Genomic DNA, 22,573 nt, shown 5'->3' with positions numbered 1-22,573 from the left:
AAAGCTAATAAAAGTATTTTCTATAATTCAGCTTATCTTGGTTCTTGGCTTAAAATTGACGTTTCTCATTAAACATTTTCTTAAAAAATGTTGAGAAATTAACAAATTAAAAAATAGGTCAAGACAAGGATCATAACTTTCTTAAGAAATTTAACACAAACACATTTTATATAGATATCTTGTATTTTAAACTAATCTGTAAAATAAAAACAAAAGATTAAGTTATCTTTTTAATTTCCCAGCATCAATATAAATGCTTTGAGTATGTTAGCAAACTTTTATTAGTATTAGGGTGAAATGTTATATGACATGATAACGTGTTGGTGTTTGCATTTGTCATTCAAATTGAAGTTATAACCATCATTAAAGGTCATCTAATTTCAGTCAAATTACTAGTCAAGTTAGTTGTATACTGGTCCTTATTTAGGCAAACTTTATCTATTGTTAAAACAATAACTGATAAGTATCTTTGACATATATCTAGCTTAAATCATTTCAATATTTTATTGTCAGTAAAAATATTTTAGTTCACTTCTATTCTTTAAAAAATAAAATTTATGTTTAGAATGACCATTACAAAGTAGTCAAGTAATAGAGTTTTTTTTTAAATATATCATGATGTTGCAGCCTAATGAAATGATTTTAAGTCAAATAAAGTGTTTGATTAAAGAGAATAGAAAAACACTTCCTGTATTGAAAAGTCTAGCAAAAGTGATGACAAACTCTTATAGTTCAGAATTGTGCTGTTATCAAATGATGAACCATCCTGAATGGAAGGAGGTGATTTCCGGACTGTTCATATTGCTTGGTAGACTTGATCAAAGGTTGCAAACTATTGATTATTTTTTAAATGAAGTTTGATATTTATATAAGTGAGTTGAAATAGACAAGTTCAGATAAATGCAGTTATAGTATTGTCAGTGTAAATAGGGAGTTTCTTTTTATATGTAAAAATGTTTGAGGGATGTTTGTTAAAATGTTACTTTATAAATTAGTTATACAAATAGCATAATAGTTTACTGATATCAAGATGATTAAATTAAATAAAAGTATAAAATTTGGGTTGTGTTAAGTTTTTTTTTTGTGTTTGATATTTTTAACAAAATATGCTGAAACCAAAGATTTTTGTTTATACAGATTCTCTAGGTCTGCTGCATATATTATTGGAACTTTATTCAAGAATGAAGTATGTAATTCTCAAATAACTGACTGGATGCTTGAAAGTCAAAATGATGTTGTTAATGTCTTTCTCTCAAATCTGAACGCTTTGTTGAAATGGCATGATGAAGAAATTTTGTTGAATGTATCTGCAATATTAGCATCAATGGTGAGATAATGATCATTTCATTAACATAAAAATTTAATTATAAAACAACAACAACAAAAAGAACTTGTTAACATACTTACTTAAGTTCATTCTCTAAGTTTTGTTCTCTAAGTTTTTCTCTAAGATTTCTGTTGAAGTGTATCAATACTGTAATAGTGTAAGATTTCTGTTGAAGATAAAATAAGTAGTTATGTTATTTTAACAGCTTAGCTTCTTTAACTTTTAACAAATTCTAAAAATAAAAATTAAGGCTGCTTCATCAGAAGGTAGGCTGTGGCTATTGAAACAGTACGCTTTTGATGATACTCTCAATTTATTGTGCATGTTTCTGCATTCACAAAATATTTCTTTGCTGCATAATGCTTCTCTTGTTATAGCAAGGTATATTATTTTCTTTATGCAATATATTAAATAGTAAAGCAAACATTAGTCAAGTATAGTGTTTTTGAATTTTATTTCTCCTGGAAGCATTAAAAATATACTCAATATTATTCATTATCTTTTGAATTTATTCACAGAGATAATGAATAATTTTGAGTATATTCTAAAGAGTAAATTGGTGGTTAACTGATTGCTTTTATCCCATCTATTTTTTCACTTTGATCAAATTTTACAGGAAAGCATAAAGATTGTTTCAAATTTATAATAAAATATTCATGTTAAGATATTGCATTTGAGCCATACTTATGTTAAGAGGTGTTGTTTTTTGAGCCATTTTTTGTAAGTTGAGGCTTATGAGGTGATGTAGGTGTATATGTAAATCATTTAAAATTTTTTACAGATAGCAAAATTGCAAGTTAACAATTAGCATCTTATTTAAATCTTTTAAATGAATGAATCTATTTACTATTTTTAAGAAAATTTAAGAAAATGATCAATTAATTCTAATATGGTACTCAACACATCTTACTAAAATGTTGCCTAAACAAAGACTGCATGGTGATTTTTGTTTATTTGCATGCTCCTGAAATTTTCTAGCTTATGTGCTAGAAAACCTCCGAAGTAAAAAAATTTTTGCTAGCTGAAAAAAAAACTTAAAATTGAGAGAATCTGAGTTTTAGAGTCCCTCTAGGTGGAGTTATAATTTTATGGTCTTTTAAAGTGGTTGACTAAGAAGATTTTGTTAAATTTGGAGAGGTTTTTCTGGTCTGTAAATTTCAAGGTTAATGTTATGTTGTTTCCCAAAAAAAGATTTTGTAGGTATGAATGTAAAAATATGGTAGAATAACTATGCAAAATCTCAAAATCTTTTAATTTTTTTGTGAAATAGTTTTAAGATTTAAATATAAAACTACTTCAATTCACAAATTAAAGAAAAATATATTTTCTTTAACCATAAACTTTTTATAAATAAAATTAAGTAAAAGTTAAAAGTACAAAAATAACAGCAAATGAACTTTTATATTAAAAGTCTGAATAGATAACAACTGCACAGCCATTTGAGCATAAATTTTGTGCAAATTGATTCCAATTTGATACGCTTGTTTCTATTGTTGAGAATATTTCTTGCTAAAAACTTTCTGAGTTATATATATTTAAAAGTTGAAAAGTTTCTTCAATGACTTTACAAATGTTTGCTGTTGTAATTGACAATACATCACAAAAGTCTATAGCCATACTCTGTATGAAATTTGTTTCTTTTGTATCTTTTCCAGTGATCTTTGATTTTTGAAAGGATTGCTTCTGTTGCCTGTTCACTGAATAATTTAAGTGAAGTATCATGGTGTTTGATGAATTCTGAAAATAAACAAGGAAAAAAATGTGTTTTAGAATTCACAATTGTAGGCAAGTGGAGACATAATTGCTTGAAGGATTCAGTTTTTTCAAAGAAACTATCATCTAAACTTTACCTAAATTATGAGATGATGTTTTAGAAGAACTTGTAATTTTTATTGAAGCCTTTAACTTGAAAGTTCCAAAATTTTTCAGCCATTCTTTGAAGGATGTCAACATTCTGTAACAGTTTACAGCACTCTGCACCCTGCATATTGAGTACTATGAAATGGTTGTATCTGAATGTTCAGCTTTGTAGGCCAGTCTCTTGCTTTTGACTATTGCTGCAGCAGGTTTTGAAGAGTTGGTTAACAATATCCAAAGAAGATGGAGCTCTATTGCTGGAATCAAACTTAAAACAAGTTCAGAGTCTTCAGCAATAATCAAAGAAACTTCTACCACATTGCTGAATTTCTTGGTCTTGCTTATTTTTGATCTGCAACAAACTCGGTGTGATTCTTCTTCAGACTTTGAAATCTCCATGAGATTCTTTGCTATTAAAATTGTCAGTAACTTTCAGACTTTCTCTTTAAGGCTGAGGTTTTCATAAATTCCCTGGAATGTGTTAATAACACTAAGAATCATTTTTGAATCCTCCACCAGTTTCAAGCTTAATGAATTGATTTACGGAGTATTCACAGTTTTCAGTTGTTGTTCTTGTTCCTTAGAAATGCTGACTTTGGATCAAACTTCTGGCCAAAGACATGAATTCTCTCAACTGCCCTAATTCTGATCAAACAATAATTACTTATACTAAAATAATTTTTAGATTAGTTATTTTAAAAATTTATTGTTAAAACCTAACTAATGATACTTAAGTCTCAGAACTTTTCTATGAAAAATGGACATGTAATTAGCATTTAAATTGTTAAAAATTATTGTTAAACTGTAAATGGATCATAAATTTGGATAATTTTTGCTTTAATTGTTTCATCTACTTATAAAAATTGGTGCTAAATGCAAAAAGCTATGATTAAACTCATGTTTTATAGGTGTTTTTCATTAAAATCCTAAAAATGGAAATTAAAAGATTTTGAAATTTTGCATAGTTCCTCTACCATAGTATTTATTTATACCTCAATTAAATTTTCTTAGGTATCACTGTAAAAATTAAACCTTATTTTTACAAACCGTGTTTTACATTAATGATTTTAACAGGGTTTACAGTAAGTAAGTAGTGTTTTAAGACTATATGCCTACTGGATAAATTTTAAAGATTCTAATATCCTTAGATATGTAAAATATGCCAGCCCACCCAAAAAGGTTAGAAAATTTAGTCTAATTTTAGAATATCAATAGTTGAAGAGGGCTGTGCTCGTATTTTAAATCAGAGATGTGTTCAAAAGTATCTTCTTTGTTTCATAATGGCACTTGATTTTATTGATTGTCAATATAACATGGTTGTTACAATTTCATGCCTGTTTAACTTAGAGAGTGGTCAGAGAAATATGCTTTCCATGCAAGAGTCAAGTGATATGGTTAGTAGTTTTTCATGAATTTAAAATTCATTATAAACCATTTTATTTTATGGTTATTTTATAAAATATACAGGTGCAGAGAAATATAGTTTGGTTACAATTACAATTAATATTACTAGTTTCGTGTTTTAATGATGTCATATAGCAAATAAAATAATAAAATAAATATTATTAAGCTATTCTTTTATTTAACATTAATATTTATATAAATTCATAAAAATACATTAGCATTATACTTATGTAGATTGAAAAACTGGTTAATCTGCTATTTACCACAAAAGTTGAAACCAAGAAAGGATCATGCTTTGCTCTAGGCTTGCTTGCTTCAAATAAGCAAGGAAATCAACGAATAGTTGAATATCATGGTAGAGATAAGATGCTGCTTGGTGTTGTTAATTTTCTTAAAGATGCTGACGAGCTTACATCATATTCAATATTGTAGGATGTGTTCTTTAGTGTATTTTCTTATATTTATTTGCCAATGAAGACTGATGTATAATTTTCTCACAACTTCTTCAGTTTTATTGTATTGTTTCAATGTTTAATTGATTGGTTTAAAGTTTCTTCAAGTCATTGGTTGTTCATAAGAATGGCTGCATCATGCTTCGAGACCATAAAACCATAAAGTTTATGTTGATGGTAAACTTGTTAATATTTAGATTAGTTTGGCATTTTTACTAAAATTTATTAGAGTTAGTTGATCAGAATGAATATCATATAATTTTTGAATTTCATATTGATAATCTTTAAGTATTAACAGTATTGCATTAGTGAAAACTTTTATCTTTTTTTGTTTCAATTTCTAGGAAATCAGTAATATGGGGAGCTTACCATCAGAACATTTAATGGAATTAAATTATGTTTTATTGAATATAGATGATCTTCCTGAGCCACCTCCACCAGTTGTAAAAGGTCAGCTCAATTATTTATCAAACTTTTCTTCAGCTTTCCACTTTAAGAAAAACCTCTATATGTAGAAGCAAATCTGTTAATAACTGATGCTGAGTTTTTGTTTTGTTTTTCTATAGTTAAGTGTGCGTTCTCAGTCTGCATTAGCTGGGAAGTTTATGTTCCAAAAAATAAATTTCAAGTATTTTTTCACATACTTCAAGGTATTTTTATTTCATATACTTTAAGATATTTTGTTCTTGTTTTAAGTTTAAAGTTTCATAGTTATGTTAAGTTTTTCAATGATTAAAAGGATACTAAGGCTTCTCACTAGAGGTGTGTAAAAGAAATAAAGTTTGAACCACCTACAGGGTAAGGCAACAAATCTTAGAAAATCAAAAATAATACCCATAATAATTTACTTTTTAATAACCAACCACTTGACATTTATAACTTGAATGTTTTTAAGGGCATTAAGAACCATTTTATTCAATATGGTGGCCTTTGTTGTGTATTACAGTCTACACATGACATCTAAAGACTTTTCAACTGTTCAAATTGTCTCTGGAGAATTTCTGCACTTTTTTCCCTGTATGAAATGGAGCAGCATCCTGTGTCCACATGTATTACCCATTAAATTATTTCATTTTCAGTTCTGGCAAACCTTTACACCATAGGATTTTATAATAATCTTAAGCTCCCACTTTTTCAACAGATTTTTAAAAAAATGGAAAAGCATCTTTTTCCCATCAGATGCCACATTTCCCAGAATCATGACTTGAGCTGGGTGTTTGGTTCTAAAGATTCTTTTCACATTGGAAGATGACTTAATGCACGGATTATTGCAATCCTTTAAAACTGCATTAAAAGTAAATATTTTTCATTTTTCCATGCAGCTTCAGGTAACACAATATTTTTTTGGTTCATTCATGTCTTCCGGATTTCATTTTTTTGGTCAAAAGGTGTTTTAAGGTCCTTGTATATGAGCTGTAGCTCAGTATAGTCATCCATGAGCTGACTTGTCCTTAGATAGTTTTCTCTAGGATTCTGTAGGATCTTTCAATATTTTAGTTTTTAGAGACTTACAAAATAGAAATACAAAATCCCATTTTTTCTTCATGCCTCAACTTCCTAACTTTTTATTAATGGTTTTTACAACAAAAATTTGACCCTTAACATTGTAAACAGTGCTCAAAGACAACCCAATAGGCTCCACATTACGTCTAATTTTCACTCTGGCAAGAAGCAAGTCTGATATTTGTTTTATTTTAGGGTGAACATAGTTGATCCTATCATTTAAACTACTTCTGAAACTAATTTTTCAATTTTTCACTCTTAAAAAGAAAAAATTATTATTATAGTAGTAATTATATACACTCAAAAATGTAATTTAAAAAAGAATTGTTCAAGATATTCAAAATTTTTGCTGCCCTACCCTTTATATATCCAAAATTCTAGTTTAAAGTCAATTTGTTAATTTATGATACTTCTGTTCCACTTTTTTTTTCTCTGATATATTTATTGGAATTCAGTCAGAAAAGATGTTCTGTAATATTACTTGATCTCTATTCTAAATTTTTTGAAGTTAAATAAGTTATTGGAGTAAATAAAGTTTAAGCTGATGTGTAGATTTTAAAGCTGATGTGTAGATTTTAAAGCTGATGTGTAGATTTTAAAGCTGATGTGTAGATTTTAAAGCTGATGTGTAGATTTTAAAGCTGGTGTGTAGATTTTTAGCTTGTTCAACTAGCGTAACTTCCTGCATTTTCTCTCATTTTGCATTACTTTAATTTTTTGAATAATAACTGTCATTTGGTTGTAATTTGTATTCTCGTGTTAGCATACAATGATTATGCATGTTTTTAATTGTTTTCTTGAAAATATTCAAAAGTTACAATTGCCCACCTCTAGTTTACTTAAATATTTTATATTTTATTCATTAAATGGACAGGGGAGAGTGTTTCAGTTCTCTCTACTCTCTCCTATAAAAAAGTTTGTTTTTTTTTTGTTTTTTTTTTTAAATAACATAAAATATTCTTAAAATGATATGTGGTTGAAAATAGATTTCTGATATCTTTTTATGTTTTCTATTTATATTTTTTGATCTCAAAGCTACTAACTTAAATTTCCTGTTTAAATAAATTTGAAAGCATCACTGTAAAAGATCCTAAATAATAGACATGAGGGTCAAATGAAAGATTTTGAAAATTTTGAAATCAAAAAGAAATATTTGTAGTTAAAAAATCAGTTCCTTTTTTCTATATAATTGTCTTCAAGCTCAAGACGTTTAGTTCAATCCTTTTCTAACAATTCTTTACCATGTTTATAATGATCTGTATCTAATCAACCATCTGCAGCAATTCCTTTTTTATTGTGCAAAATATGCTTTCCATAGAGATTTTTTTCAGGTTTAGAAATTGATGGTAGTCCAATAGAGTTAAATTAGGTGAATATGGTGTATGGTCAAACAATTTTTACTTCAATTCATTAGTTTTTGCCATGGTCAAAATACTCTTGAGAACTGGTAAATTGTTTTGAAGAAAAAGATTTTTTCTTCTGTAAACCTTTTTTCACAAGTTTCCATCCAATCAATTCAACAATCTTGTGCAATATTCTTAGCTAATTGTTTTCTTCTTAAGATAATCAATAACAAAATTCCTTTTGCATCCTAAAATAAAATAAAACATCTTCTTTGGTGCACTTATTTTGTTTTTGATGTATAGTGATGGGTCCAAGTTTCAAACAGCTATAAATCAATGGACAAAATTAGATTTATTTTTGTTAAAATAATCCAAAAATGTGAGAAATTTGCGTTCTCATGTGTTTTTCATCAATTGTTAGCAAGTACAGCATCCATCTTGCACCAAGATTTTTGTGTTCATGCTGAATGCATATACTTTTCATGTGGATATTTATGCGAAGCCGCAATGTTTGTAGCAGCATAATACAGGTTCATTCACCTAAATATAAAGCCAAATCACAAATTTAAGTTCAACAAAACTGCAAAACAAATTATCAATAAGTTTAAAGTGTAAGAAAAAAAGTTACTTTTAAAAAATGTTATTGCTTTCTATTTTAATTCCTTTTATTCACAGATAGTAATGAGATCTGCAAGACATGTGATTCAAGTTTTGTTGTTGATACACTCAAACCTTTTTCCAAGTACTCATTTGCAATGTTTTATTCGTGCGAAGGAGCAACTAGTTGTGTAAGCAAAGCAGTAGTTATTGAGACACCAGAATCAGGTGATTAGTTGCATGAATCAAATGTGCTACCTAGATGTTGAACAATTTTTTTTAACTGATTGAGTAAGAAAATATCTCTAGAGATTATTTTTACTAATCATTAAAAATAATATATTGATAACCTTTCTTTATATAATCAATCTTTATTAAGTGTATTGCCAAACATTTTACTCTTGTTTTTCTGAATATAGTATAGATTTTAATCACTTTATTTAGACTAAAGTTTGGGAGTTGATTTCAAAAATGTCTTTGTTTTTGTTTTATGTCAAGTTTCTTCTATAGTGGTTTTATTTACATTTTTGACTTTGTGTTTATATCAAGTTAAAATCTTTTCTAAAAATGTTTAACCAAAGTAGTGATTAACATAAGCATAAAAGTGCTTCTAGAGAAAAATAGTCCAAATTCATTTTGTTATATATTTGAAAGATTCAGGCTCATTTTGTTGCATATAAAAATGGAAAATTTATGAAAAAATTAATGATATGAACCAAAAAATGTATGAAGTTCCTTTAGGGTTAGTGAAAAAAAAAAGGAGTTTAAAGTTTTTTGGGAAAAGCAAAGCTATGAAAACTATGTAGAGATTATTCAAGTATTACTCATCAGTTTTTGTTGTCTAACTGAAACATTATCTTAACAAAAAAAAGTTAAGGTAAAGATTATCTCAACAAAAAAAACGTTCCAGAAAAATGTTGCTTATCTCAGTGATAATTAAAATTTCATTGACACATAAGAGATATAGGAAGTGTGGGTACTCACATAATGGCTGACTATTGTTAAATAAAGAGTATTTGTTGGTAGTACTCTAAAAAGATCATACAAAGACTTAATGCATAATTGAAAAAGTTTTTATTATTTATTGATATCTCCCATTTTATGTACTTTTATTGAAAACTAAAGTGTTGTTAATAATATTACAGATGTTAAGATGGTAATTTAGGAAATTATCTTTATGACAGTATTAAATTATTTTATATAATTTTAGTGCCAAGTGCTCCTATGAACTTCCGTGTTATTTTTTCTTCTACATCACAATTAAAACTTTGTTGGGATGAGCCAACTGAAGCAAATGGTGTAATTAAAGGATATGAATTATCAGTTGTAGGTATGTTATATTGATTTTGGTTTTAGAAAATAAATGTAGCTTGATGTAAATAAAAAGCAGTTTGATTCATAATAGAATTTTGTTAGCCGAATAATTTCAAAGTTACTATATCTTGGGGTGATATAGTATTTTTATTAATCTGAAATTAAGTTTTTACAAAGGATGATAATGGCAAAGGATGATGATGGCAAAGAAAACATTGTTAGCAATAGCTTACAATAATTCTGAATTTTTTAGACATTTTATTTTTTAGGGAAGTCTGTGTGTATATCCTTAAAGTCTAAAAGTTACTTAATGACACATCTACAACCATTCACTCAATACCAGTTTGAAGTATAAAATTTATTTTCTAACAAAAATCAATCTGTTTTATTTTGTATAAACGTAATGAAAATAGATACCTTTCTAACTAAAACTAGATAGTTTTTTTTTCAAATTTTTATGTGATTTTTTTCAGGTTTGTGCATTAACAAGTCAGGGCAGAGGATCAGCAGCATTTTTAACAGCAACAACTAATACTCTAGGTTATTCATTTGAATTTAATTTCTAATTCTTTTAAACTAACAAAGTGAATCCATTAACAATATATGAGAAATAGTATTCTGCAACAGAAGTGAATAATTCCACAATTAGAAATTCCGCCATGATGATATTAGTAGGGTAGACCAGGGCTAGTTGGCTACAGGGATAAGTTGACTCACTGCATTTAACTTTGGAATTCTCCACCAAAAATTTCCATGGATAATGAAATGGATGAAATTTCCATTTTCAAAATTCAAATAGAACCCTCCTACTTAACTAATTCATCTTTCAGTGTAGTATCAGGGCTATAAGCATATGTGCATAGAAGTTACAGCAATTTTTGTATTTTTTTACTAATTTTGTATTTTTTGTAATTATATTACTTTTTCAATTTTAAAAAGCAATAGCATTAGCTACAAGTAAACTCAAATAGATGTAAGTGTTGTATGGTTCACTCTAACCAGTCATTTTGCGTTTTTGGGTATTTATAGGCCATTTTGTGAGCAAAAAGCTTTTGGGGATAGTTGGCATAATGATCGTGGGACTAGTTGGCAACATGTGCCAACTGACAACTTTTTGCATTGCCCGTAAGTTCACTAAAGTTATATAACACTACAGATCTACAGGCATGCAAAATTAAAAAAGACAGGCCTGTAAATTCTAAAAATGTTACAAAAAATTCTGTTGATGGTATTTTTATAAAAGGAAAGTCTGCTTAATGTTGCTAAACTTGTCTCTTTTTACATGGTGTGTCAATTATATATATAGGCAACTTACCCTGGGCCAGGGTAAGTTGGCACATTTTTTTTTGAGGCCCTTTTTGGGCCACCAATTTTTTTATAATGTTTGACACTTGAACATGTTTGCCAAATTCATATTCTTTTGAACTGCAGTTTGATATCTTCAAAAATGTTTACCCAGAAATGCACAGAGCTCAAAAGCTAAAACTGTAGCCAACTAGCCCCGTTCTCCCCTACACATAATTTATAGTTTTAATTTTTGTAATGATCTAGTGTAAAATATTTGTAATAATCTGGTGTAAAATTTTTATAATGTTTGGTGTAAAATATTTGTACAAGAAGCTGTCAACTTTTACCAGAAGTTAAGCCCTTTAATCTATTTCTAGATTCATTTGCTCCTCCACCTCCTCAATTGCATGTTCATGGGAAATCAGAGATTTTTATTCAATGGGATCCTCCTAAAAAGCTTCTTGGGAGGATAAATTATTATGAACTTCGGATGGATGATGAGGTGAATATTGTTGTTAATATTGATATTGCTTCTGCTTATTTTATTGAATTACCAAGTACCATTTTGATTTGTGAAGGACCAATATCTACTTTATGAATTCTTGTTGTTCATTTTTTATTGAACTGTTGTATTAAGGTAATGGTTGTGAATGTCTAAGGTAAGTAAATATTTAGCTAACTTTTAATTTGTTTTATATTAGTTTAGATTGTTTATTATCTTGCAGGTAATCTACCAAGGCATTGATCGTTGTTTTACTGTGCAAGCACTTCACCCAACAAAAGTTTATAGCTTCACTGTAATTTTCCACTTGAATTTAACTACATTACTTTTGAAAAATGATAAACTTCTTTTGAGCAATTCATATTACTTAGAGATTCATAATATTGTTTAGGTTTCTGCGTGGATGAATGAGGGAAGGTGCGAAAGTTTGCCAAGAACACGTAGAATCAGCAAACATCGTAAGTTGCTTTCGATAAAATAGAGAATTATACATTTCAGAGCCCGAATAAGCGTAAAAAAAATCTAATCGCAAAGGTTTTTTTTTTTTTATTATTATTATTATTACCCTTCTATACGGAGAGGGGGTAAAAGTATGTTCAAATATGTTTAAAATATGTTGTTTTTTTTAAAAAACGACTTTATGTAATTATATTTGCCAAAATATACAATATAATAAGTATTAAAATGTACCTATTTTGCAGCTCTGAAATAAAACCGTAAACGATTATCTAATAGTTGCGTTTTTTTTCAAAAACAACCAACTTGAGTTTTAATTGCTGATTATTTCTTTCTTACATATTCTTTATGATTATATTAAATAGTTATTTTAAACAACTATAGTTAGAATAGAATCAACGATGAAAACAGTAAAATGATGTGTTGGATAACAAAAGCAACCGCTCGTTATAAAATAATAAACAAAATTTGAAAATCAAACAGAGGTTTATTCAAGGTGCGTTAAATTAAGCCACTATTCATTCGTACGCATATTTTAGTGATAGGCGCAATAAATACCGTTGTTTACCTATAATTATCTTTTTTTTATGATTTAAAAACAATTATAGTTTCTTTTTTCAGTAAGGTTTTTCAAACAATTTAATTTTTTTATTGTTAATTTAATTTTTTAGTTAATTTAAATAACTTTAATTTGGACTTTGTTTGATTTAACTTTCAGAACTGTTTTTTAAATAGCAATTGTACTAAATGAAAAAAAAACAAACAAAAAAAACCATTAGCAAAATAAAAAATCACGGTTGCTGGAAAAAAACAAACTTGCGAAATGTAATCGCGAAACGCGCTGGCTGTAATTTGAACCCTGCATTTTTTTTTAATCCTGCGTTTAATTTATTCTAATGCATAAATGTGAATAAGATTAATCATGAGATAAAAGAATAACTTAAATTTAAAGAACTCAAATAATTACGATAATTGGTAAAATGGTTGAGCTTAAAGGGTTATAGTCTAAGCATACTGGGTGTGACCTCCCTTTTTTTTGTTTGTGCATTTGAGGATTTTGTGATTCCCTATTAAACATTTAATCTTCATGTTAGTTTTTGTTTTGTTTTGTTTTTTTTTTACCTCTAAAAGAAACAATTCAGGAAAAATATAAGCAACTTTGGAATAAAAAATGGTTTTGCATTTAAGTAAGACCGGCAATCAAAATCTATGACATGAAAGTTTGTTGCAACTTAGCTATAAAGTAAAAATAGAACGTATTAGAATGTTCCAAAAAAAACTTGAAATAAGTTGCGTAGTTTTTGAAAAACAGATAATCGGTGATAGAAAAACCAGTAAAAATTTTTGTAACTTTAACAAAAAAAGACCTTTACAAAATTCTATTCATGCAAAAAAGTCTACTTATACAAAATTCTGTAAAATAAAATCTATGAACACAAAAAAAGCTCATAGTTCAGTAGTTTTTTGTTTTTTTTATATTAAACTAAACATTTTTCTAAAACTTTGGTTTTATTTTACCTCAATTAAAGTTAGCATAAGCACTATAAATGTATTTAGCCTCAGCTAAGATTATCTCTCATAGTTATATACCTCTACGGCATGCTAAACTTATTGGGGGTTTTTTAATAAAAAATGGAGTAATTAACGTGGAAAAATGAAGTTTAAACTTGGGAAAATATTTTAATGTATTCTTCGTATTTTATTGCAGGTTTTGTGACATCCTCCAATGCAAGAAAAATGTCCTTAAAGAACAATTTTAGTTAATATTTATTCGTCATTTGGATAATGGTTGCTCTCAATTCCTGATTGTATTTAAAGTTAAAAAGTATTTTGTAATTAATATATTATGTATAAATATGTAAATATGTATTATAGTGTAAACAATGTATTATAGTGTTATGGAAAAGATTCATCCGACAATACTAAACCTTTAATTGAAAAGTAGTGGATCAAATTCTTGCCACTAAGTAATCCTCCTCGGTTGTGTTCATTTGTAAATTACTAAGTAATCCTCCTCGGTTGTGTTCAATTATGGTCAAATAATCTCTAAAGATTAACAGAAGTACTTTAGTTTGAGGTTTCAGTGCTGCATTCTGGAATGCAATTGCTCTTAGCCTTTACTAAATAGTTGCAGGTAGGGTATAATCTGCAAGCTTTCTCTAAGACCCCCTGACGAGTAGTTTGATAATCAGCTCTACTCTTTGTGCAGACAGATTATCATCAAGTTATGGCTTCTTCTTGTGAGTAAGTCTTTCTCCAACAGTATGTTTTCGTGCATAATATGCCGCAGGATCCATCAGTATCACTTTCCATCAAACGTTTCAGATTCTTGGCATCTTTTCGTCATCTGTCCTTATTGACGTTTAGAATAAGACCATGAAACAGGCTCTTTGTGGTTACTCCTACAATTTTAGTAATCTTGGAAAATCTTCGCTTCTTAGATCTCAACGAGAGATCTTCAAATGCTTTGGATAGTGTAACCCCCCCCCCCCCCGCTACAAAATGTTGCTCCTCTCTTCATGTTAGGTTTCAGTCAGTATAATTTAGTTAACTGTTAAAAGTTAATTAGTTAACTAATTGAATTCAAGAGAATATTGAGAAGTTGATATTCTCCTAAGTGCAATTAGATCCAGTTAACTAATTAAGTATTTATTTTTTCTGAATATTCCTGAAGTACAGAAGGTAATCATTATTCCTTAATATTCCAGAGTGTTCCTAAATATTCCAGAATATCCCGTTATACTTATTTCACAATCAAAACAACAACAAATAATGGGGGGTGGTGAGGGATCGGATATTGGGTTAAGTTTAAAAGGAAGGATAAAGAACGTTGCAGCATGCTGTTTAAATTTTCTAAACCAATTATTAAAGAAGTATGCAACATTATGAAATAAACCAACTATTCTAATATAATGCAACAGGTTTGGAAGGACTCGATAGTTACAAATGCTACTAAAGAACCTAAATCTACCACAGAGCTTTTCTATAAATAACGCTTTTTCATATCCAAAAGGTTTTAAGATGAGGGAAACTGGGGGAAAGTTTTCTAAGGCGTTTTAAAAAACTTTTTTGTTTAACACCCTGTGAGTTGTTTTATTATGAAGTTCTTGGTTTCATGTCGTTTATTTATCTTCAGCCTTTACATTTCATAAGCATCTAAAATCCACATAAATATCTTGAAAATTTGGTAAGTTTATGACAAGTGTAGCAGTCTGGATATCTTTTCCCTACTTCTTGAACTTCTAGTTCTTCTTAATCCACATTTTTAAAAAAATCCAATAACCTGATCATTTGAATTTTGTATTTATAACATGATCCTGGACCACTGTGCAGTAGGTTGACATGCGATAGAAACAGTTTAAAGTAAATTAAAAACTGCATCTTTTTATGTTTTTCAGCGCTTTTACAAAACTGACTGTATTTTTATTACTCTGATTAAATAAAATACAGTAAGTCATAAAGAAAGCATGATAGTCTTCATTTAAACAACTTTATGAAGCAACAAGTTACGTTTATAGTAATATATTGTAGTCAGACTCTTCAGTTTTTATTTTATTTACTTATAATTTCTTGAATTTCACACACGCACACATCACACACGCACACACACACGTCACACACATACACATCACACATATACACATCACACATACAATACAGCTATAAATCTCTAAATAAAAAAGCTAAAATTTATTGATAAGTTAAAAGAAAAGATATGTCTTTATGATAAATAAATAGATTTTTAAAAATGTATGTAATAACCATGGCTATCAATTTCTCCCCATAATGGAGATTTGTTTTAGACACATTTAAAAACATTTGTAAAGTCTTGTTAAGGTGTTAGTGCAATGCTTCAGATGGATAATGGTTGTTATGATGTAACACCTAGGGGGATACTATCTTTTTGAGTTGGAATATGATTGTGTGAAATTCCCATTCAACTGAAATCTTTTTACTAATACTTGTTTTTCGAAAGTATTTTTCACATTTTTTTTCCCGATGCCCTTAATCTGTAGGTTTACTTATAAGCAGATAAGCAGTTGTTTAGTGTTTCTTCCCCTTTTCCCCTTTATTGCTAAGATTTATTCGGTAGATTATACTTTTTTTAGTAAAAACTGCAATTTTATTTTAGAAAGAAAGTAATTGAAAAGCTCAACTTGTGTTTAGTTTCACATTAAATGAATATATCGGTTGGCGTAAACGTTCAATTAAAAAATTCAATTAAAAAATTCAATATACAAAACTAAAGTCCCATGATATTTACAACTAATTGCACGCAAAAACACTAAATGATCATTTACTGTAAGAAGTTGGCACTCAACTTCTTAAAGCAAATGACTTCCTTTGACAACTGTTACAATTAATATTAAAAGTATTTATAGGTGCAAAAGAATGAGAAATGACGCATCACAAAAAAATATCTATTTGCTTTTCATTTTGAATAAATTTTGCTTGGCTTCAACTGGCTTAACGCATTATTAACTATTAGTTAATAAAGAAATTCGGTTTATAAGTAACGAAAGAAAGTTTATTACAGGAATTTGCTGCAATATTTGCAATTATTCTCAAAAATTAGAATTCGTATTTTGTTTCCTTCCTAAGCATGCGTTCTTAACGTGCAAGTCGATCACTCTTATCAGCTATAAGTATGTTATAAGCTTCTGATTGGCTTATTTGTTATTCGTATTTCTATTGGTAGAAGCGCAACCAAAGTTTGTATGTATGTATTAGTAAAATCCACGCTTCTGCCAAACGAGTCAACTATATCAGATGAAATATCGCTAGCACACAGCATCTAACAAATTAAACGGTCTACTGATTTTTATCGAAGCATGCTTTTAACCAAAGCTGCCTTTTTTTGAAATCTCTCGGACTCCCACGCAGGAGAGTTAAATTTTTTTTTAAACTTCGCGATGGCAGTTTCGTTAAAGATGAATAATTTTTTTGTAAAGCTATTTCTTACTTTTGTTATAAAATAATCGCAAAGAAAAAATATATTACCACGTCTAGAAGCAGAGATGAAACATTTCGGGTATTTACATGAAAAGAAATGCTTATTGAGTTGTTTTGTTTACGTCCATTTTGCTTTTAAATTTGTTTACGGAACAAATTTTTCGCAATTAGAAAAAGATTTGAAAAAATCGTTCTTTAATTTATGGTATTTTAAACACAACTTTACAAATTACGAAAGTTTAAAACTTGATTTGGAATTAGGTATAAACAAAGATGGCTCCGCTACGCAAGAGGGACTTAATAGAGTGTTCGACAAAATGGTTCGTGGCATCAACGTTACAATGGTTGTTTTTGGCGGATCATGTTCAAAAGGAGCTGAGCTGGGTTGCCTAAGCACATACTCTACTTATCATTACGCCCTTGGTGCATGGTGGAATTCTGTAATTGCTCCTCTAACGGGTAGTTTTTTAAAACGTAAAGTTTTAGCTGTTGGAGGGACTGGCTCTACCTACTACGGTCACTGTTGGAAGGAGTATGTGAGACCAAACGAACAGATTGATATTGTCCTTTGGGAATTTTGTATAAATGACCCGGATAGTTACGATTACGGGCGGGGTTTGGAGAAATTTGTTCGCTCCATACTGTTATATAAAAGTAAACCCGCTTTAGTTTTTGTTGAATTTTTCTCCAGCAGTGTGTTTCCAAACGGTGAAAGTATAGCTTTAACGCCTTCTTGGCAATATAAATTAAGCACCATCGCGGTGCTCTCTCAATATTACAAGTTTACAACAATTGATCTTTTAGCTTCTATTACCAATCGTGTAAACGATACCGCTGATAAAAGATTGTTATTGTCAGAAATGTTTATTGGAGATCACCCGTCACATCTCGCTCACGCGCAAGTCGCTTTAATTCTGCTCACTTACGTCCGTGAAAAACTGCTTCTTAACTTTAAAAAAAAACTGAATAAAGATGGTAGTCTAAAAAAATCAAATCATGAAAATTTAGTCACACAACAGTCATTTCCGAAAGGACTATCATCAGTGCTAGATGTCACCAGTATTTGCTGGTCTGCTGTATTACCAGACTTCAGATTTAGAATACGCCATGATCTTTATGATCTTCCAATTTTGCTCAATAATGGTTTTATCCGTCATAGAACTCACCGATGGAAACAAACTGATGCTATACGCCAAGACGTCCGGGGAGGATATTTTGCATACCATCCTTACAGCATATTGAGTTTAGAATTCAACATTGAAGGACAAACAGAAAGAAACATATACATTGCCTTATCTCATCAACCAAATGGTGGCATGACAACTGTTACCGTTGTTAATTTATCAGGCTTGAGGCAGAATGAAGTTTTTATTGATTGTTCAAGAAGGTCCTTTAAAGCGATGGATGTTCATTCATTGGGTAGGTTTCCAGTTGGCAAGACCGCAATTAAAGTAAACACAATCACTGGCGGATGCGGGTTAAATGCTATTGTTATTGAATAGAATTTGAGACGATCATTGAAAAAAGAAAAATAACAAGGAGTATATTAAAAGTTAGGGTTTTATGATGTCACCTGTTTTATTCCTGAAGCTTAAAAAGTCCAATTGTAAGAATTTCCTTTTATGGTGATGTGGAAAACAGAGCAATGGGAAATTGCCAGATTCACTTAATGAAGATTGACAAAGAAACAAATTCAGAAAAAGAACGGTTTACTTTTAGAGGCTGCAGACTTGAATGTTATTTTTTGTAATAAATTTTGAGTCGCTGACAATGCATTGGTGTTTTTGAATAGCAATTCAAAAACATTATTTATTTATAAATTTTATAAAAATAAAAGAAATGGTTTCTCAAAATATCCTAAATTTTAATAAAAATATAAAATACATATTATTGAATATTAGCTGGTCTTCCACGCTATTTTTTAGCAACAGGAGACTTTAATTTCGCTTTTTCTATCTTTATTTGTTTGATTTGCTTTTATATTATTTTTCGTTCTTCAAGAATCTTTTTCTTTTCTTTTTTCTACATGAAAAATTTGACGCAAATAAAAAATTAATAAAAAACCATTTCATTTCTACTGAGACCTCTGTGATACGTTGAACAGGAGCAAAAACTTCATTATTGATAACGTTGATGCTGGATGAAGCTGAAGAGATTCAGATATATCATTTATGCCGATACACCGCTTAAAATGAACATTCTCAATACTCAGTAGAAAAATGGCTGGTCCCTCAATCCTGTCACCTCTCAAAGAAATGAATACTAAAGTGATTTGGATGATTGCCTAAGAATGTAAAAATAGCACATGCAACATCTTTTAATTCCTCACTAATTCTCTGAATGTAATCTTTGATAGGGCATTTTTAACATTGAACCATTAGCTCTAAAGCAATTTCAGGCAGTAATAGTTTCTTTAGGTCTTAATAAACTAGTTTTGTAAACTGTTCAGGTTAAATTTAAAGTTTGTCTCATCGACATTGTAAAAAACATCAATGAAAATCAATGACATGAATCAAACTTTTCTTTTCTAAAAAAACATGAAAATGTTTAAAGAATCTCTTTACTTTGCTGTCTAGAACCATTGCTACTGTTCTAACAGTTGATTCAGAGGTACAAAAAACTTTTCCAAGATTTCTTTGAAGGAATGCTTTTACTCAATATTTAGCTGCAAATCCATTTTTAAACTGTTAAATTAAATTATCCATCGTTTTAAGATCGTCCGAATCAAATGACACACCAAGGTATTTTGAAACATTTTCAAATCCAGTTTTCTTACCTTCTCCGTTTTGTTTCTTCTTTAAATACCGACTAATCATTCACAGTCTGGTATGTTATGGTTGAAGAAGACAGCCATTGCTAAAAGACAACCATAACTAAAAGACAGCCATTGCTTAAAGACAACCATAACTAAAAGACAGCCATTGCTTAAAGACAACCATAACTAAAAGACAGCCATTGCTAAAAGACAACCATAACTAAAAGACAGCCATTGCGTAAAGACAACCATAACTAAAAGACAGCCATTGCTTAAAGACAATTATTTTTCACTAAGATGTTCAATATTCTCAAGTCTTGGATAAAAAAATTTGCGCAAATCACATAAAAATTGTCTAAACTTAAATTTAAGAGCTTTTTCTTTGAAGTCAAAGATAAATATGGAAAGGAATAACTGAGCACAAATGAATACACACTTATGACTGATAAGCAGCGTAAATGAATAAGGTTCCTTCGGAAAATTTTTGCAAGACCACCTTAGGTAAACAAGTTCGTTTTCTTATATTTTCGAGATACAATGGCCATTTTTGCTTCCTTTTCTTCAAAACTGGCACGATTTTCGATGACTACAGTATTAATCCACAATAGTATATCAAGGAAAGTCTTCAAAAAAAATTCTTATGCAAACTTTAAACTTTGCGGCTAAAATTCGGCAAAAAACAAATTTTTTTAGCACAAAAAAAAACAAATTCATTGTTTACATAACTTTAAAGTCGTCAATAGTCGTTAATAGTCGTTAATAGCTTGATCTACCAATATATACCTATTTACGAATCAAAAATATTAAAGGTAACTTTGTTTTCTAAAATATTTATCGTCTTTTTGTAAGGTGAAAGAATAGAAAGTTAATCTTGAATCTCAAATTTCGTTTTATCGAAGAAAAATTTCAATCATAAGAATTCAATTAAAGCTCAATGAAAAAATCTTAAAAATTTGGTTCAGAATGATTTTATAGACATTTTTACACGTTTTAAGAGCTGTCGGAACATGTCAAGTACATATCAAAGCATTTTATTAAAAAGTGAATACCGCAAGAAACACAACGCAAAAAATAAATATTTTATATTTACTCTAAGTGTAAATTATGTATTATATTTAGGCTATTGGCTTTAAATAAATAGCTGTCCGTAGCTGATTAAATCTGTTTAAACTTGTGAAAAAGTAGTGATAAATAAGCTGGTGATAAATAATCAGTTGACAAATGTTTTATTTAACGATTCACCTATTTTCTTAAACTGTATTTTGTCTGACATATAATTTCATAAATATACTTTTTCTATCAGATATTGTCTTTCAGACAGAGGACAATAAAGACTTTTGAGATATTTAGTAAATTCTTCTCAAAGAGTTTTTAAAATTCTGGGATGTCGGTGATTTGGGCGAATGGATACATCGATTATCGGAGCTATTTATTCGATTAATTGTGTTTAATCGAAAAATTTGCCGGATTTATTTAGGGGTTAATCAATAATAATATTGTTTTAAGAAAGGGTCTGCGTTTCGGCCGACTTTGCGTTTGATCCCATATTCCGAATTCTGTCAGAATCGGATTTTTTCTATTTAATAAATAAAACTACGAAATTTACAGATAAGAAATTTTAAGTATTGTTTTCTCACAAAATTTCAGTTTCTCAAGAAATTTCTTCTAAATTCCGGTTCCAGCGGAATTCAGAATTTGCGATCAAAAACGAAGATCATCCGGAACGTGGATCCCTGGTTTGCATTAGAGGCTTTTTCAATTAACTGATTTTACGGGTAAATTTCAGAATTTATAATTTAGAGTTACTTAATTAGGAATTTAAATTCGTTGGTTTATCGATTAATTGAATTTATTTAAAATTGATCAAAACAAAAATTCTGCTGGTCCTGAGTTTTTAAAATATTTCGAGCAGTTTTCAGAATGTTTAGACCAGGATTTTAAGAGCCTGTTTATATGGAAAGGGCTAGCACTTTTATCGAGATCTCGGCAAAAAATATTGAGGTCTCACTTGCCAGACTAGCTCACTTATTAAGATAAATGCAAAATAAAATTAAGCTGAAATAAGGATGACGTCGAGATCTCCGTAAACAAGGCAGCCCGCTTTCCATATAAACAGCTAAATAGCTTTTTAAATCTACAAAAACGTTTACAGTGCGCTATTTTGATTTAAGCAAATGCACCATTTAGAATCTGTTAATTTATAAAAAGAATCAACATCAAAAGCGTAAAAAAAATTTAACTATACAACAAAAATATCTCAAACTTGATGAGTAATACTTTTAAAATAAGAATGAAACCTTTTATAAACGTTATTTTAGCTGCGCACTAAAACCAAAAATAAAAGTTAAAAAAGCAGCAAAATACAAACAATTTCTTGAAGTGATGGCGCCCGGGAAGGTATAGCTCTCTTTGCAGATGGCTCTGGGCTCGAGAGGCCAATCAGAGTAAGTTAGCCCGGAACTCGTTCATTCACTAAACCTACCTGTTGAGATGCTTCTGAAAGCAGCGTTTAAAAACTACGGAAGAAAACGTTAACCAAATAGATATTCTTTACTATCACAAATCAGCAGTATTTTTAACAGTTATGTTTTTTTACTGTCTGACGTACAAAATCCCACAAAGCATGTTATAAATTGGATTTAATTTAACTCGTTTTAACTAGAGACCGCCGATTCGTTACTGTTTATCGGTTTGCGGATTGTGCACCGAATTATCTATGCTAAACGGTTCAAACTACTTACGGATTGATTTGATCCGAAAATAATTTATCAGAAAATAATTCGTTAAAATTTTTTCGGATTATTTTTTCGGATTGCAATCCGA

The 22,573-nt window shown here is 29.3% G+C and overlaps 2 protein-coding genes and 1 long non-coding RNA gene across 9 annotated transcripts; 2 read left to right on the top strand and 1 right to left on the bottom strand.

The window, feature by feature from the left end:
• The first annotated feature begins 292 nt into the window (after positions 1–292).
• On the top strand, positions 293–13,964 carry LOC145181487 (immunoglobulin superfamily DCC subclass member 3-like). 7 transcript variants are annotated; one of them, XM_090099990.1, is made up of 16 exons: positions 293–369; positions 1,138–1,327; positions 1,578–1,708; positions 4,389–4,578; positions 4,823–5,016; positions 5,139–5,217; positions 5,385–5,490; positions 5,607–5,690; positions 8,562–8,711; positions 9,694–9,813; positions 10,067–10,146; positions 10,271–10,337; positions 11,462–11,586; positions 11,810–11,881; positions 11,978–12,044; positions 13,751–13,964. In XM_090099990.1, the coding sequence occupies exons 2-16, from the start codon at positions 1,214–1,216 to the stop codon at positions 13,804–13,806; spliced, it is 1,635 nt and encodes a 544-aa protein (XP_089956116.1). In that variant the 5' UTR covers positions 293–369; positions 1,138–1,213; the 3' UTR covers positions 13,807–13,964. The 7 variants fall into 7 exon arrangements, 6 of the variants coding, with proteins under 6 accessions (XP_089956116.1, XP_089956115.1, XP_089956113.1 ...); XM_090099989.1 differs by having other exon boundaries at positions 293–400; XM_090099987.1 differs by lacking the exon at positions 293–369 and adding an exon at positions 488–824.
• Positions 7,326–12,471, bottom strand: LOC149883334 (uncharacterized). Its single transcript, XR_016456302.1, has 3 exons — positions 12,277–12,471; positions 8,515–8,741; positions 7,326–8,426 (listed from the first exon to the last, which is right to left on the bottom strand). It is a non-coding gene; the product is annotated as an uncharacterized LOC149883334 (long non-coding RNA).
• Positions 13,965–16,860: 2,896 nt separating the features above from the next.
• Positions 16,861–18,876, top strand: LOC145182104 (uncharacterized). The gene is made up of 2 exons (XM_090065750.1): positions 16,861–17,074; positions 17,257–18,876. The coding sequence occupies exon 2, from the start codon at positions 17,313–17,315 to the stop codon at positions 18,495–18,497; it is 1,185 nt and encodes a 394-aa protein (XP_089921876.1). The 5' UTR covers positions 16,861–17,074; positions 17,257–17,312; the 3' UTR covers positions 18,498–18,876.
• Positions 18,877–22,573: the final 3,697 nt, after the last annotated feature.

The sequence above is a fragment of the Hydra viridissima genome, unplaced genomic scaffold (assembly GCF_058129835.1).
Source record: "Hydra viridissima isolate aposymbiotic clone 2 unplaced genomic scaffold, HvirCarnegie_v1 scaffold_10, whole genome shotgun sequence".
NCBI classification, from domain to species: domain Eukaryota; kingdom Metazoa; phylum Cnidaria; class Hydrozoa; order Anthoathecata; family Hydridae; genus Hydra; species Hydra viridissima.
This window is presented reverse-complemented; position numbering and strand designations above follow the sequence as displayed.